The sequence below is a fragment of the Coloeus monedula genome (genome assembly GCF_965178545.1).
Source record: "Coloeus monedula genome assembly, chromosome: 15".
Classification (NCBI taxonomy): Eukaryota; Metazoa; Chordata; class Aves; order Passeriformes; family Corvidae; genus Coloeus; species Coloeus monedula.
The window spans coordinates 2,033,290-2,046,479 of record NC_138795.1 but is presented as its reverse complement, the minus strand read 5'-3'; the positions used below and the strand labels follow the sequence as shown (position 1 = coordinate 2,046,479).

The following is a 13,190-nucleotide window of genomic DNA, read 5'->3' as shown; positions in this document are numbered from 1 at the left end:
CCACTGCTGGGCACCAACACTCCACAAACCAGCAGATTATTTCAATTTTCAAGCTACCTAAAATTTCAATTTTCAAGCTGCCAGAGTGATAATTTAATCAAAAGCCATGACTTCTCCTCCTCACCTTAAACCTAATTCCTACATCACCAAGATTTTGGAGACTTAGAAAGGGCACAAAACTTCCCAGGGAGACAAAGCACATACAGCCCTTGAGATTCACCTCTAACAACAGCCGTGAAGAACCTGTTACATTTTCTAAAGGTTTGTGTTACTTAGGAGAAAAAAATGATACCCCAACTACAGTTCAAGTGTTTTCAGAGGTTTACAGGAAAATAATCTCTGCCTACACTGCTTTAGAAAGTCTCTATTATGAGGTAGAGCTCAAGAACGAAAAGATTATTTACTACTAAAGGATTTTTATTCTGGTACTGCCTTGTAACACCAAACCACAACAGCCACGCTCACTTGTTCTGACAATGCTGCTGCTCCTTTTTTATTCCCAGACGCCAGACTAAAATCATGTATTCCCTGTTCTACTTTGCAGGAGTTTCAGATAAAGCCCAAACTCGTGCCTGTAGTATTTTTTGAGCTATTTTAGCGCTGTATTATCAACAGAGCAGCTGGATGCACACAAGGAATGTGATTTTTGGGGATGAACTAAGGCAGTGATGGGATTTTGCTGTAACATCCATGCTGGGCCATCCAATGTGTGCCTGACTGGAAGTGTGTGACTTCAGTCAAGCAATAATCATGTGGTTTTCTGGTGAAATTGGAGCTTTTTTGGCACCAGGACTACTTTTAGATCTGGCTAAACACACAATGGAGATCCGTGGATGTGAAAAACACACAAATGTGTGCGAGAACTCATCTCAAATGAGCATTTAAACCTGTCTCAGGATAATATCCAATATTGATCAGCACTTCACAGAAGGTATTTTTGTTCTAGAAGCAGTTGTATTTATAGCAACCCATGTGCTTTCAACGAACTTCTGTGGGCACAGAGCAAAAAAAAAAATAAAATCACACACACAAAAAAATCAGTCTGCTACGTGTTCCACCGAGCCAAGCCATCAACATGCAACTCACGAGTGAAATCCAACTCTTAAAAAACATAAAGCTTAAATAGCTCTGTGACAGCTTTCCTCTCCTTCAGCCCTCCGAGAGCTCCCCCTCAGCTGGGACCTGTGATTTCCCACCCGTTTCATGAGCAGATTTGCTCACTCCAGGCACGGCAGGGATGGAAATGCCCAGGGAAAGGGAGACACTGGCATCACATCCCAGGCAAATCTGGGAATGCTGCTCCTTGGAAGTGGGAAGCACTGGACAGCTGAGCTTCAGCTGAACGTGTTTGACTCCTGCTGCCACCAAATACATTCTCCTTGGGAATACATCCAGCCAGGGAAACTGCATCCAACCTTCGGATAACCGTCGTGCTTTCCGAGCTACGCCACACTCTGCTTCCCAAAACCACTTCCCAACTGCTCCTTCCCATCTCTTCTCACCCTGGGGAGTGGTAACAAGCTGGGAGCAGCCAAAGCCATGCCGGGTAGGAATGGGATTTGTACCTGCACTAAAAAAATATCTAAAATACGTTTGCACGTTCAAAGATTTGAGTGTCCCCTTCCCACTCGGAGCATGTCCCCTCTGAGGGATAGGGATGCAGAGCAATGGCTCAGAGAGGCTCAGGAGCATTTGAAAGCTCACTATTCTGCATTAAAGCCACTCTTCTGCCATACCCAGCTTCTGTGTGCACCAGAGAGGGAGAAAAACACATCCAAACCCACTCTGAAGGCATGAATCCAGCATGTGTGACACAGGCAGTGCTTGGTGACAGCTCTTCCAGGAAACGCTTTGTGCAGTCAGTGCATGGGAATTAGCAATTTTTCCTGAAATCATTTCCCTTTTCTCCAGCCAGCCATTATCCTGTGCTTGCTGATGCTCTGCTGCAGGCTCAGGTGCTCCCACAGCAGCATGGGGCCAAAGAAAACAACTGGTGGAGAGGAGAAAATGGCATTTGGCAGCTGCAGGTGCCCTCTGCTATTTTGTAGGTGCTCTTTTACAAAGAGACTGTATTTACCCACACAGGCAGGAAATCACAGGAGATGAGAGTTCTGTGGCAGGGAAACAAAGCAACAAAGTAAATGCCACGGAGAGATTCTTCTGCTGAATCCACCGTGCCCTTCATCACAGCATGGGAGCAGACATGGAGCTTCACGGCTGAATTTTAAAAATAGAAAGGTAACAAGCTTCCCATCCCAAAGTGCTGTGCTCTGCTTCCGATGCCATTTCAGGCCCTGGGAGTGCTCTCAAAGAGCACACAGCTCCTCTGGGAAAAGGTGAAAACTGCCTTCCTCCATAAGCTGTTGTCTGAACTAAGAGAATTATTTATAGTTGCTACATTTATTATACATTATTATAAACTGGAAGCTGTTACGAGCTATAAAATGTTTATCATTTCAGGGGGATGAAAAGTAACCTATTTATAGAAAAGTGCTGGTAATGTTAGGCTGAATTTATATGTTTTAAGAGTGAACTTTCCCTATTAAACATGTGCAGAGATACCACGCAATCCTTGGCTGTGTGTGATGCATTTTCCCATTTCAGCCTCTCATTTTTTCCCCCTGGGCACTACCTGTCCTTGCTGCAAACGACTGAAGCATTTTTCACTACCATTTGTGAAGTGCCTCTGCTTTCATGTTGGAGAATGTGGGGGAAAACCACATGACAGATCATGCAGAAACTCCCCAAATCCCCTCCCTTCCACCTAATCTGCAGCACAAGGATGTCTTTATACACAGACACACATCTAGAGACAGACATATAAAATCCTCCAGCATGTCTGAGATTCTCCAGAAGCGAAAAATCAGCGCTTCAGAACTGTGCCCATCTCCTCCCACAAATGGCTTTCAAGCAGGGCTTTGAATCTTCCTTTTTAAATCCTGTTCACTGAGGAGAGGGGGAGATGGGAAGGGAAAAGGACACTGAGAAAAGGCTGAAGGGAGGAGCTGCTAAAACCGCTCTAATCCACAATCCCAGCAGCAAGGATCCCCAGAAGTATTTCTGCTTTTAGGAAGGACAATTTCCAAATGTTTTCCATGAGGCCTGAGAGGTCAACTGGATGTGGAGCAGCTCCTGCAAATTGATAGCATCCCATAATTGTTCCTGCATTTATTACCTGCCCAGCCTGCAGTGCCCTTGCATTTCCCAGTGCCGGGAAGTCTCAGGATGAGACTGATGGCATTTTAAATATTTAAGGTAGTCTAAGAAACTTCAGCCTCGTTCAGCAATTAAGAGAGTTTTTCATTTACTCCTAAGGTGGGAACCAGAACAAAAACCACTTTATGCAGTTTGTTGTGCCCAATCTTTTGTCCAGCTCTCATTTGGATTAAACTGACTGTGCCAGGGTCACCACAAGGCAGCAAATGCAAAATTCAGGTTCCAGCTGAACCTTAACTAAACCACAAGAGGCATTTTCCCTGCACACAGGTCAAACAGTGCAGTACCAGCTGACATCCTGTGCTCAGAGGTGTTTTCCACATCCAGTGCCATGAGCATTCCTGCTCCTTTGGGATGCAGCCCTGCAGGATGCTTTGGATCCATCACCTCTTCTGAGATAGACAACTCAAGTCTGAAACACTGAATTACACTGCAAACACAATCCCCATGTGAGGGGAAACCTTCTTGTTTTCTTAAAAAGCAAGAAAACAAACTAACCAACAACAAAAAAAAAAATCCCTACCAAAACTGACACTTCATTTACTTCCTAAGTCGTGGAACATTTCTGTTTTTTCAACTCTAAATTGCCAGACAACACAGAGGCAGCAGATGAAAATGTAACTGAAAACCTCAGAGTGCAAGAAAAGTGTTTTATTTGACTGTCAGCAACCAGGGTAGTGACTCCAGCTTTTTTATTTCCCCACAGAACAGGTCACCCTATGCCTCTCCCTCCCGATTTTGGGTGACTGAACCTCACCACTCATAACGTGACTCGTGCAAAAGAAGCAAGAGTCCTACAGAGCTTCCAGTAAACCCCACAAACCTCCACCCAAAAGCTCCTGCACGTAGGAAAGGTGAAGGTGAACCAAAGGATCCTCCCTGGCTGGGCACCCACACCACCCAGGAGATGCCTCCTGGACACCTCCCTGCCCCATCCTGGCTGCTGGGAGGGACAACTTCCCCCCAGAAATGCTCTTCCCTTCCCCAGACAGGGATGCCAGCAGCTTTGGGAAGGAAAAAATCTCCTGGCCACACACCTGGCTGTGCCTCTGCTCAGGGAGCAGCCCATGGAAGGAAAAACAAGCAATTCCCAGATTTACTGTCAGAGCAGAAGATGGGAAAGCCAGGCTGTGGGAGCACTGGGATCTGGATTCTCCACAGGATAGGACGAATCTTGCACCAGCCACCCACAAAAAGTCATTTGGAAACTGGTGAGAAAGAATTGGGAGGATCAAGAAGCACCCACCAGCCAATACATCACACTTCCCTGTAGAAATTTGGGCAAAATACCCCAAACTTTAAAAAAATTAGGATTAAGAGAAAAACCCACCTCAAATATTTGCATCAAAACCCACCTCAAATATTTGCATCAAACCCCACCTCAAATATTTGCATCAAAGGCAGCAAAAGCCAAGGTAGCAAACTGAAAATAATTTGTTTAAATATCTATCAGGCATTTATACAGAGTCTGGAAAAGAGGATGAAGGTGATTTGTTACATCACACCCTCAATTACCACAGTCCTGTTTTGCTGATAATGCAGCAAAACCCCATTTATATTCCCTTCTCAATTATGGTCACTTGGCCACAAGTTTTCTACATATTTATATTCTTTCTTTTTTAGAGGTAACCACAGCAACTAAGGCCAACTTGACCCTTCTTTGTACATGCAAGAAAACTCACAGGAATTTGCAAGACTTAACTGCAAGGCAGATCTGTACTTCAGGCTTCAACTATATTGTAATTTGTGACTCATAAATTATATTATTCAACATTCACATGAAAAATCATAGCTATCATATTACTTGCTGCAATGAGAGAGGATGGCTGCTTTGTAGAGTTTATTCAAACTGGCAACTAATAATATTTCCCATTTATCAAAGATCTCCAAAGCACAATGACTGTTCAATTTATTGTATTTAACATTCAGTGAAGGAGGATGTTGTTGTTTTCAACACTGCAATCCCAAACAGAGAAATTAAAATAAATCACTTCAGTCTAGAAGCCAAACAAACAATTACATGGAGGAACCTGCCAAAAAGGAAACCAAACAGCTTCATTTGCCAGCCCTTATTAACAGCAAAAATAACACCTTGTTTCAGTTTCTGAGAGCTCCTTGTTATCACCTGGAAAACAAAACCAAATCTAGAATTTACAAATGAAAAGTGTCACAGCATCAGAACAACATGCCAGGAGATGAATACTTGGGACTGAATTATCAGGAGCTGTCAGCACTAATTCCCAGATCCTAATAATCTCCAGGAGGCTGTGGGTGCCCAGCCCTCAGGAAACAGAGATAAAGGGCTACTTTTATTCCAAAGCCCTGATAAAACCCACATATTTTCCCCCATTTTGTGGAAATCACAGACTCATTTAGACTGGAAAAGACCTTTAGGATCGTTGTTAACCCAGCACTGCCACCTCTGAACCATGGCCCCAAGTGCTCCATCTACACACCCTACAAATACATCAGGGATGGAGCAGGAAGGATTTGGAGCAAGTTTCAGAGCCATGCTAAACTTTTTTCATTATTCCATTAACAAAAACCCCAACAGAACCAAACCAAACCACACAAAACACCCCACAGTGGGTCCTAACAGCAAAAGCCAGCTCTGATTTATTAATATTTTTGCCAAAAGACATCCAGCCCTGTACTGCAGACCAGCAGGAACTACCTGAAACCCAGAGGTGCCTCCTTCAGATGGCAGTGGAAGCCCAGCCAGGTGCTGTGTGCAGGAAAAACCATCACAGCCTGCACCCAACATCTCCAACCCACCGCAAAATCCCTCTGGGAGCCTCTTTGTGTGCTCCACTACAAAAGGGAGGCACCAAATGCTCTTAAGTGCTCAGTCAGGAGCTGCTTGTTTAACCCCCCCGTGCCAGGCAGGCAGAGCCCCACTGTATTAGTGCCATTGTGAGCAACAAATCTCGCTGCTTAATATGCAAATTCCCCTGGTCAGTCTTGCAGAGCAGCTCCATGAAAGCAGTTATTGTGACTCCCAATTAGCCATGTGACATGCAGCCCCGCACAGCACTTCAAGGAAAATATTTAAGAAACTGTTGTCCAGTTGCTGAGAGCAGAGGTGGAGCACAACATTCGCCTTTCTCCGAGTTAATGAAGCGTCAGCAGCGCATCCAGCTCCACGGGAGGAATTGATGGTTTGAATAAACTCCCATTCTGGCAGCCCTATTTCCACTTGGCCCTGTTCTCACTGCTGGGTGATGGGGGCAGCAGGAAAGAAGACAAATTTCAAACAGAATCAGCATCTTTGCTCCCAAGGAAGGGCGATAAGAACTGCAGCAGGCAGGCGAGCATCGCGTCAAGGAGAGCTCAGCAGCAATCAGACAGCTGCAGCCAAAAGCCTTAATCTGGAATGACTTGTGCTTCCAGACACTGTATTCCCTGCTTCTCCCTCATTCCACACAAGGAACCGTCTCACTGAACTTCACCAGGTAAGACAAAGTAATATGTGACTCCTGAGAGGGGTCAGAGTCTGCCACGAGAGAATGAACAGGTTCCTCCTTTTCCTTCTCACTGCTCCCCTCAGAAGAGAGGAAAGAAACAAACTGAGGAGCTCTCCAAGAAGGACTTGCCTGTGGGGATAGGAGCTGGCACAGCTCTCCTGATTTTGCTCCACTGAACATACCTGATGTACAGGCACGAGGGCAGAGTTTCCCAGCAGATAATTCCAAGCCCAAAGCTCTTCCAGGAACACAAGTGAAGAGGTCACACAGCCTGGAAGTGGCTGGAGAGCAGCTGTTTCTTCCCTGTCTCACCATCCTGCAGGAACTCGGTCACCTTTGACAGGGCACAGCTGGAAAAGGTGCAGTGCTCAGCTCCTGAAACCTTGGAATTTTAGGTGGGAGACAGCTGAGCTAAAGGGATGAAGTGGGGAAAACCTGTGTCTATAAACCAGATACTGATCACTTTTTATCCTCCTTTAATGAGTCCCCAATAACTCCCCCAGGACACCCACAATTTGGCTCTGCCGGGCTACAACACATCGAGCATCAAGACAAGAACTTTTCCAGTCTATGCCAAACAACATCCTGGTGAAATGAGAACTTGCCAAAAAGAGCAGTGCTAATGAAACAGCTGGTACCAATCTGCAAAGCCCATTTCATTTCCAGCCCGATGGGCAGAGCAGCAGCTGTTAAATTCTTGGTGAGGAACCGCCTCCTCCTGCTCCGGTCAGTGCAAACAGAACCCTGCAATAAACTGGGCTTGTGATTAGCTCCATCTCACGCAGGCAGACACACCTGAGGATACACAACAGCTCTCCTGACACACACAGGCATCCTGACCTTGAAAAATGCCCAGAGTAAGAGACAAAGGAAGCACACGTGGCCAGGACATGCCGTCAGCTCTGCTGAGCTGCACACGAGTAACGGGAAGTGCCGGCCATGGACAAAAGCACTGAGGAGAATACAGGGATGTGACAAACCCTCCTCTCAACTCCAGTAACACAACTGAGCACGATTTTGCCACTCCCCACTGCCCTGCAGTAAATTGAAACTGGGATGAATCAGACTGGAGATCTGGCTCTCACTTTCACCCAGCATCGCACACGGCCGCTGCTGTCTGATCGATCTCTTGAGCGCTCCCAATTCTCCAAGAAACTTTTCCATTCTGGGGAAAAGACAAAGCCTCTCTAAAATAAGTCCATCGGTGGCAAGTCAGAAGCATCACGTTTCTGTTCCAAAACACCTTCCTAGGATTGAGAAATGTTCTGGCCTTGCTCACTGACAGCAATCTGAAAGCGAATGTAGCAGGTTAGGTCACAACCCCGGAGCTGGAGGAAATGAGCCTCACTTGGGGAACAGGAAAAAGTCATCTTTCTGCACTGGTCTAGACTCCAAATCGTGTTCACTTGTGCTTCAGCTGGTTCATTGGCTGATGCCTCCAGACAGAAGCTCCCCTGAGAGAGCAAGTCAGGTTTCATGCTTGGCCAGGGCACGCTGGCGGAATTTGTAAAGCTCCGACTCAGCGCAGGCTGGACTTTGACATCTGGGGAGTCACGTTTAGAGAAGACACTCAGAGCTTCTTCCAGCTTAACCTACCCCCCCCTTCCTTGCTTGTGGAGAGGCAGGAACAGATCTGTAGCATTACAAAACAGCCTATTGCACACTGGAGCTGATTGTTTAAGACAGTCCTAAGAAGCTCATAATTCAAGTGAAATTTCAGCGCTTCTCACTTCAGCGAGACAACCTTAAGGAACATCACCCTGAGAGCATGAATCAACACGAGCCAGCTGACACGAATTTCACATCTCTTACATCTTGAAAGCCCAGCTGCTGTTGTAATGCACAGGCACAATGGGTTATTTAACCCCACAGCAGCAGTGCCATGCCCCGGGAGCACCAGGCAGGGACACAGAAACCCTGGATGGAGCCTGCCCACCTCACACACTGCTCTGGGCTGTGCAATCTATTTTACAATATCACCCAAACCCTGATAATGTGCTTCTCCTATCTCACTCATTTGATATCACAGGTGAGATAAGAGTGAGGAAATTAAACGGAGCCTATTTCTGTGACATGATCTCACCTCATAACACCTAGCTACCAAAGCACATCTCAGGGCAAACACCAGTGGAGCTTTTAATGCTATTTTTTTGGTCAAGATTTTGGGGTATATGATGATTCCTGCCATTCCTTCTCTCTGACTGGTCCATTCTGCTCAGCACTCTTTTTACTGCTTTGCTTTTACTGGTAAAAGCAGATTTTTACTGGTTGGTAAATCTGCTTAGTACAGATGTATTTCAGGTAATCGACTTCTTCCCTTTTTATGAATAGGGTAAGGAAGACTACTCAAAGCTATACAATTCCATATAATGACACTAATGTGATTAAATCCACGGCAGGTTGTGGAGCCTCTCTCTTTGGAGACATTCCAAACCCACCTGGATGTGTCCCTGTTGTCACCTGCTCTGGATGACCCTGCCTTGGTAGTGGTGTTGGACTGGATGATCTCCAGAGGTCCCTCCCAACCCCGAGTATTCCAGGATTCTGTGAAATCCCACATAGTTCTTAGCAGCTGGAATTCTGGTATTTCCATGAACTCTGTATCTGGCATTAGTCAGCAGATGGTTGGTTCAGATACAACTCCAAGTGCTGCATATTTTAACACTATGGAATAACAGCAGAGTCACTGACAGAAAGAACACCCATCAGCTGGGACATCCGAAATAAAACCAGACCGATAAGTATCATTCTGTAAGACACGAGGGGAACACGCAGACCTAGGTCAGAAATTCTCCTCCTGAAATCTGGGGACCCTGCATGTGTGAGCACTACTTATAAGTCAAGTGTCCTGTTGGTAGGCTGACTTTAAATGACTATAAAACATACACAGCTCAGCTGGAGAACATCAGGGGTCCACAAACCTGAGAGCATTGAAAAAGCAATCATTCAGGCATTTAGCTGGAGAAAAACAGGAGGGGAAAGGCTGCTGACACCGCAGCAGTGCTTGCACACCGGCTTTGCTCCCCAAGCCGGGGTGCACTTGCACACGAGGGACAGAGACCACGCTGCTCCAGCATCTCCAGCCGCCGGGAATCGCTCCCTTCGCACGGCTGAGGCTGGAGCAAAGCACCTCTCTCGGCTGAAAAACAAGCCCCGGCCCCGCAGCAGTGCCAGGATCTAAGCGAGCCGAGGAATCATTTTCCGCACACCACAAGGAGCGGGGCCCGAGGAAAACAAACTTCGGGAGCCCCGGGCAGGCCCTTTCCCCAGCCTGGCTTGATTTCAGCAGGGGCCGCGTCTCGGAGCCCTCCAGCACTGCCCAGCGACACAGACCCGACACCGCTCCCCGGCACTGCCCAGCGACAGAATCCGCCGGCAGAAGCCCCGGCACAGCCGCCGCCACGCCGGGGCCGCGGGGCTGGGGCGGGGGCAGCGCCCGTGGGGCAGCGCCCGCCGAGCGCCCGCCCGGCCCCGCCGCCCCGGCAAAGTTCGGGCGAATCCGGGGGAGAACCTGAGGGACAAGCCGGGGGATGATCCGGAGCACAGCCGGGGCACAGCCGGACGCGGCGCCCCGAGGCCGGCGGCGGCAGCGCGGCTCCCCCGCCCGCCGCAGGCCCCGGCCCGCAGCGCCCGCCCCGGGGTCCCTCCGCGGCCCCCCCGGCCCGGCGCCGCCGCTCACCTCCGGTGCCGTCCGAGTTCTCGTTGAGGCTGCCCGAGGAGTCGTGGTGGGAGCCCACACACCCGCCCATGGGGCCCGCAGACCCGCCGCCGAGCCGCCCCCCGCCCCCCTCCCCTGCACCGAGCTCCGCCGCCGGCCGGGCAGGCGCGATGGCTCCGGAGCCGCCTCCCCGCTCCGCAACACCGCCCCCGGGGCGCGGCCTCGGCCCGCCGCCCGGCCCCGCCCGCGGCCGCGGGACCGCCCCGACACCGGCACAGGGACCGGCACCGGCACCGGCACAGGGACCGGCCCCGGCGCTGGGACTGACACCGGCACAGGGACCGCCACCGGTGTTGGGACCGGCACCGGCGCTGAGACCGGCACCAGCACCGGCGCTGGGACTGACACCGACACCGGCACAGGGACCGACACCGGCACCGGCACCGACACCGGGATGCGGGGCCACCCCCGCGCCCCCATCCCGGGAGGGTCCCCGCGGCCGTGGGTGCCGGGCTGTGTTTATTCTCTCCTCACTGTGAGGCTCCCCCGTGCTCTGCTGGGCTCTGCCCCATCCCTGAAGCGTTCAAGGATGGAGCTCTGAGCATCCCGCTCCGGTGGAAGGTGTCCCTGCCCATGGAATAAGATGAGCCATAAGGTCCCTCCCGACCCAAACCGTTCTGTGATTCTGTGATTTGTCTCTGTGCACGAAGAGAAAGTCCACGCTCAGATAAATCTCTGCGCCAGCCACCCACCCCAGTGTTATCAGATTGCCAGTTTGAAATAAAGACTAAGCAAACTCAGTGCTTTTTGGTCAATCTGACCAAGCAGGCTTCAGTTCTCTGAAAAGTTCGACTTTTGTGCTCTTAATGCCCAGCCAGGTTATCTCATTTCGGCAGCAATCCCGCCCTGGGATCAGGGAGTTACAGCTCCTACACTATCAGACCTATCAGAGCTAACTCAAACCCTAACCCTAACCCCTATCAGATGCACTGGAGCTCCTTGGAATATTCAGCAATAAGTCAGAACTCTGAAAAATGGGAGCAGACAGTGCAAAAAATAAAGTCTGGTAACAGACTGTGCTCTGGGTTCCCCACACGCTCTGCTATACACGGCAGCTTCATGTTCTCGTACACAGAGCAGCACAAAACAAAACTCAAGCTGAGCATATTTTTCCTCCATAAAGATGACATTGCAAATGTGTTTTTTGGAATTAAAATAGCATAGCTGTTTGTAGAGTTTCTAGTCACCACGGTGAAAAGAACTGATGGACAAAGGCGTTTTTCTGCCATCAATTTCCCTACATAATCTTCATACCAAAAGCCCAGCCAGACTTTGGGAAGGCTGGGCTTGTGTTGATAATTAAAATCCCAAACGTATGAGATAAGCTGAGTGCCAAATGCCGAGCACTTTGTCATCTGAGAACAAAAAGGCACAGAGCTCATCTGCTTTATTGGGTCCAAATGGGAAGGTCAGGCCTGGTAAGAAAGCCTAAAGAACAATTATTAGAGTCTGAGCACATGCCTACTAATTACAACAAAAGCAGAAATTCCTTGTCTGTGCAGACATTTAAACCAGATCAAGGAACCACACAGAGCTCAGTTGTTTTCGTTTCAGATTTTATCTGAGGGCCACATGGGAGTTTGCCTATATATACAGTGTATAATCAAAGATATTGTAGAATCACAACATCAATTAAGTTGGAAAAGAGCTCCCAGACCATCGAGTCCAAGCTGTGCCCCATCCCCACCTTGTCTCCAGCCCAGAGCTCTGAGTGCCACCTCCAGGTGACACCTCCAGTGGTGGGGACTCCAAACCTCCCTGGGCATCCCATTCCAATGCCTTAGCTATGTCAGGCTGGGGGGAGGGATCGAATATCATTTATCCAAAACTGTAAGAAATTTGGACGACAGTTGCAAAGTTTCCTAGGAGTAGGCGTCGATGTGAGTATGTTATCATCGGAGTATGGTAATCCTGCAGGGAAATCATGGATTGTGGGGAGGCACTTGGGATGCCCACTGGGGAGGCTTCTCCCTCTGGATATCTGGTGCCCAGTGAGATCCCAAAACTGCCCCTGACTGAGGCCCAGGGGGTGGAAACACAACGTGACCCTGTTCCATAACAGGGTGGCTGCAGGGCTGCGGGCTGGCGTGGGAAAGTCTGTCCCCAGCAGCCAGCAGTCTGCTTGTGAAGCCTTGGAAAAACACACCAGAGCTTGTTATTCTGCCTGTTTGGGGCGGAATTCTTTCACTGGATACCTCGTTGTTCTCACACGGAGTATGGAGCACATATAGCTGTGTTTGTGTGCATAGAAACTCTCAGGATGGGCCAAAGGGAATATTGACAGCCTGACCCCACGTTTCAGGATGTACTTGCAATGCACTAACGAAGTACTGAAGAAAAAAACAACCCTTTCTCGAAATGGATTATTTCTTTTGAAGGTTATTCCTCCTTAAAATAAGTTTCCCTGAGCTTTGCAATCAGAGTTTCTGCGCTTCAGTCTCAGTTCTGCTCCAACACCCACTAAGGCCTTGGACAAGTCACATAAACTTGGCTGCTCTGTTTCCATCAGTAGATCAGTGTTTGTCTGCACATCTCTTGAGGGCATGGCCAGGATTAAATAATTCTTACCCTTTTTGACTCTCTAACTGCCTGCAGTGGGTGGGATGTAAAACACTGAACATCAAAAGTGACTTTTCCCCAGTGAAAGGGTATCATGGATTGACTGTCCCCCAGAGGTACCACTGCCCTATGTGGTTATGATTATTTGGGGGGATCACAAACCCTGCAGTGCCAACAGCTGGAGGATTTTCTTTGGGCACAAATCCTACTGGACTGTGTTGCCCTGGGAGCAC

The 13,190-nt window shown here is 48.8% G+C and overlaps 1 protein-coding gene across 1 annotated transcript in view; it reads right to left on the bottom strand.

Annotated features, from left to right (window-relative positions):
• Positions 1-10,429, bottom strand: part of UBTD2 (ubiquitin domain containing 2) — a gene marked incomplete at its 5' end in the record, with an annotated part of 45,288 nt that extends 34,859 nt beyond the window's left edge. The window contains one exon of the mRNA XM_082291528.1: positions 10,360-10,429. Coding sequence (XP_082147654.1) covers positions 10,360-10,429 — 70 coding nt within the window. The remainder of the gene's footprint in view (positions 1-10,359) is intronic.
• Between the last annotated feature and the right edge of the window lie 2,761 nt (positions 10,430-13,190).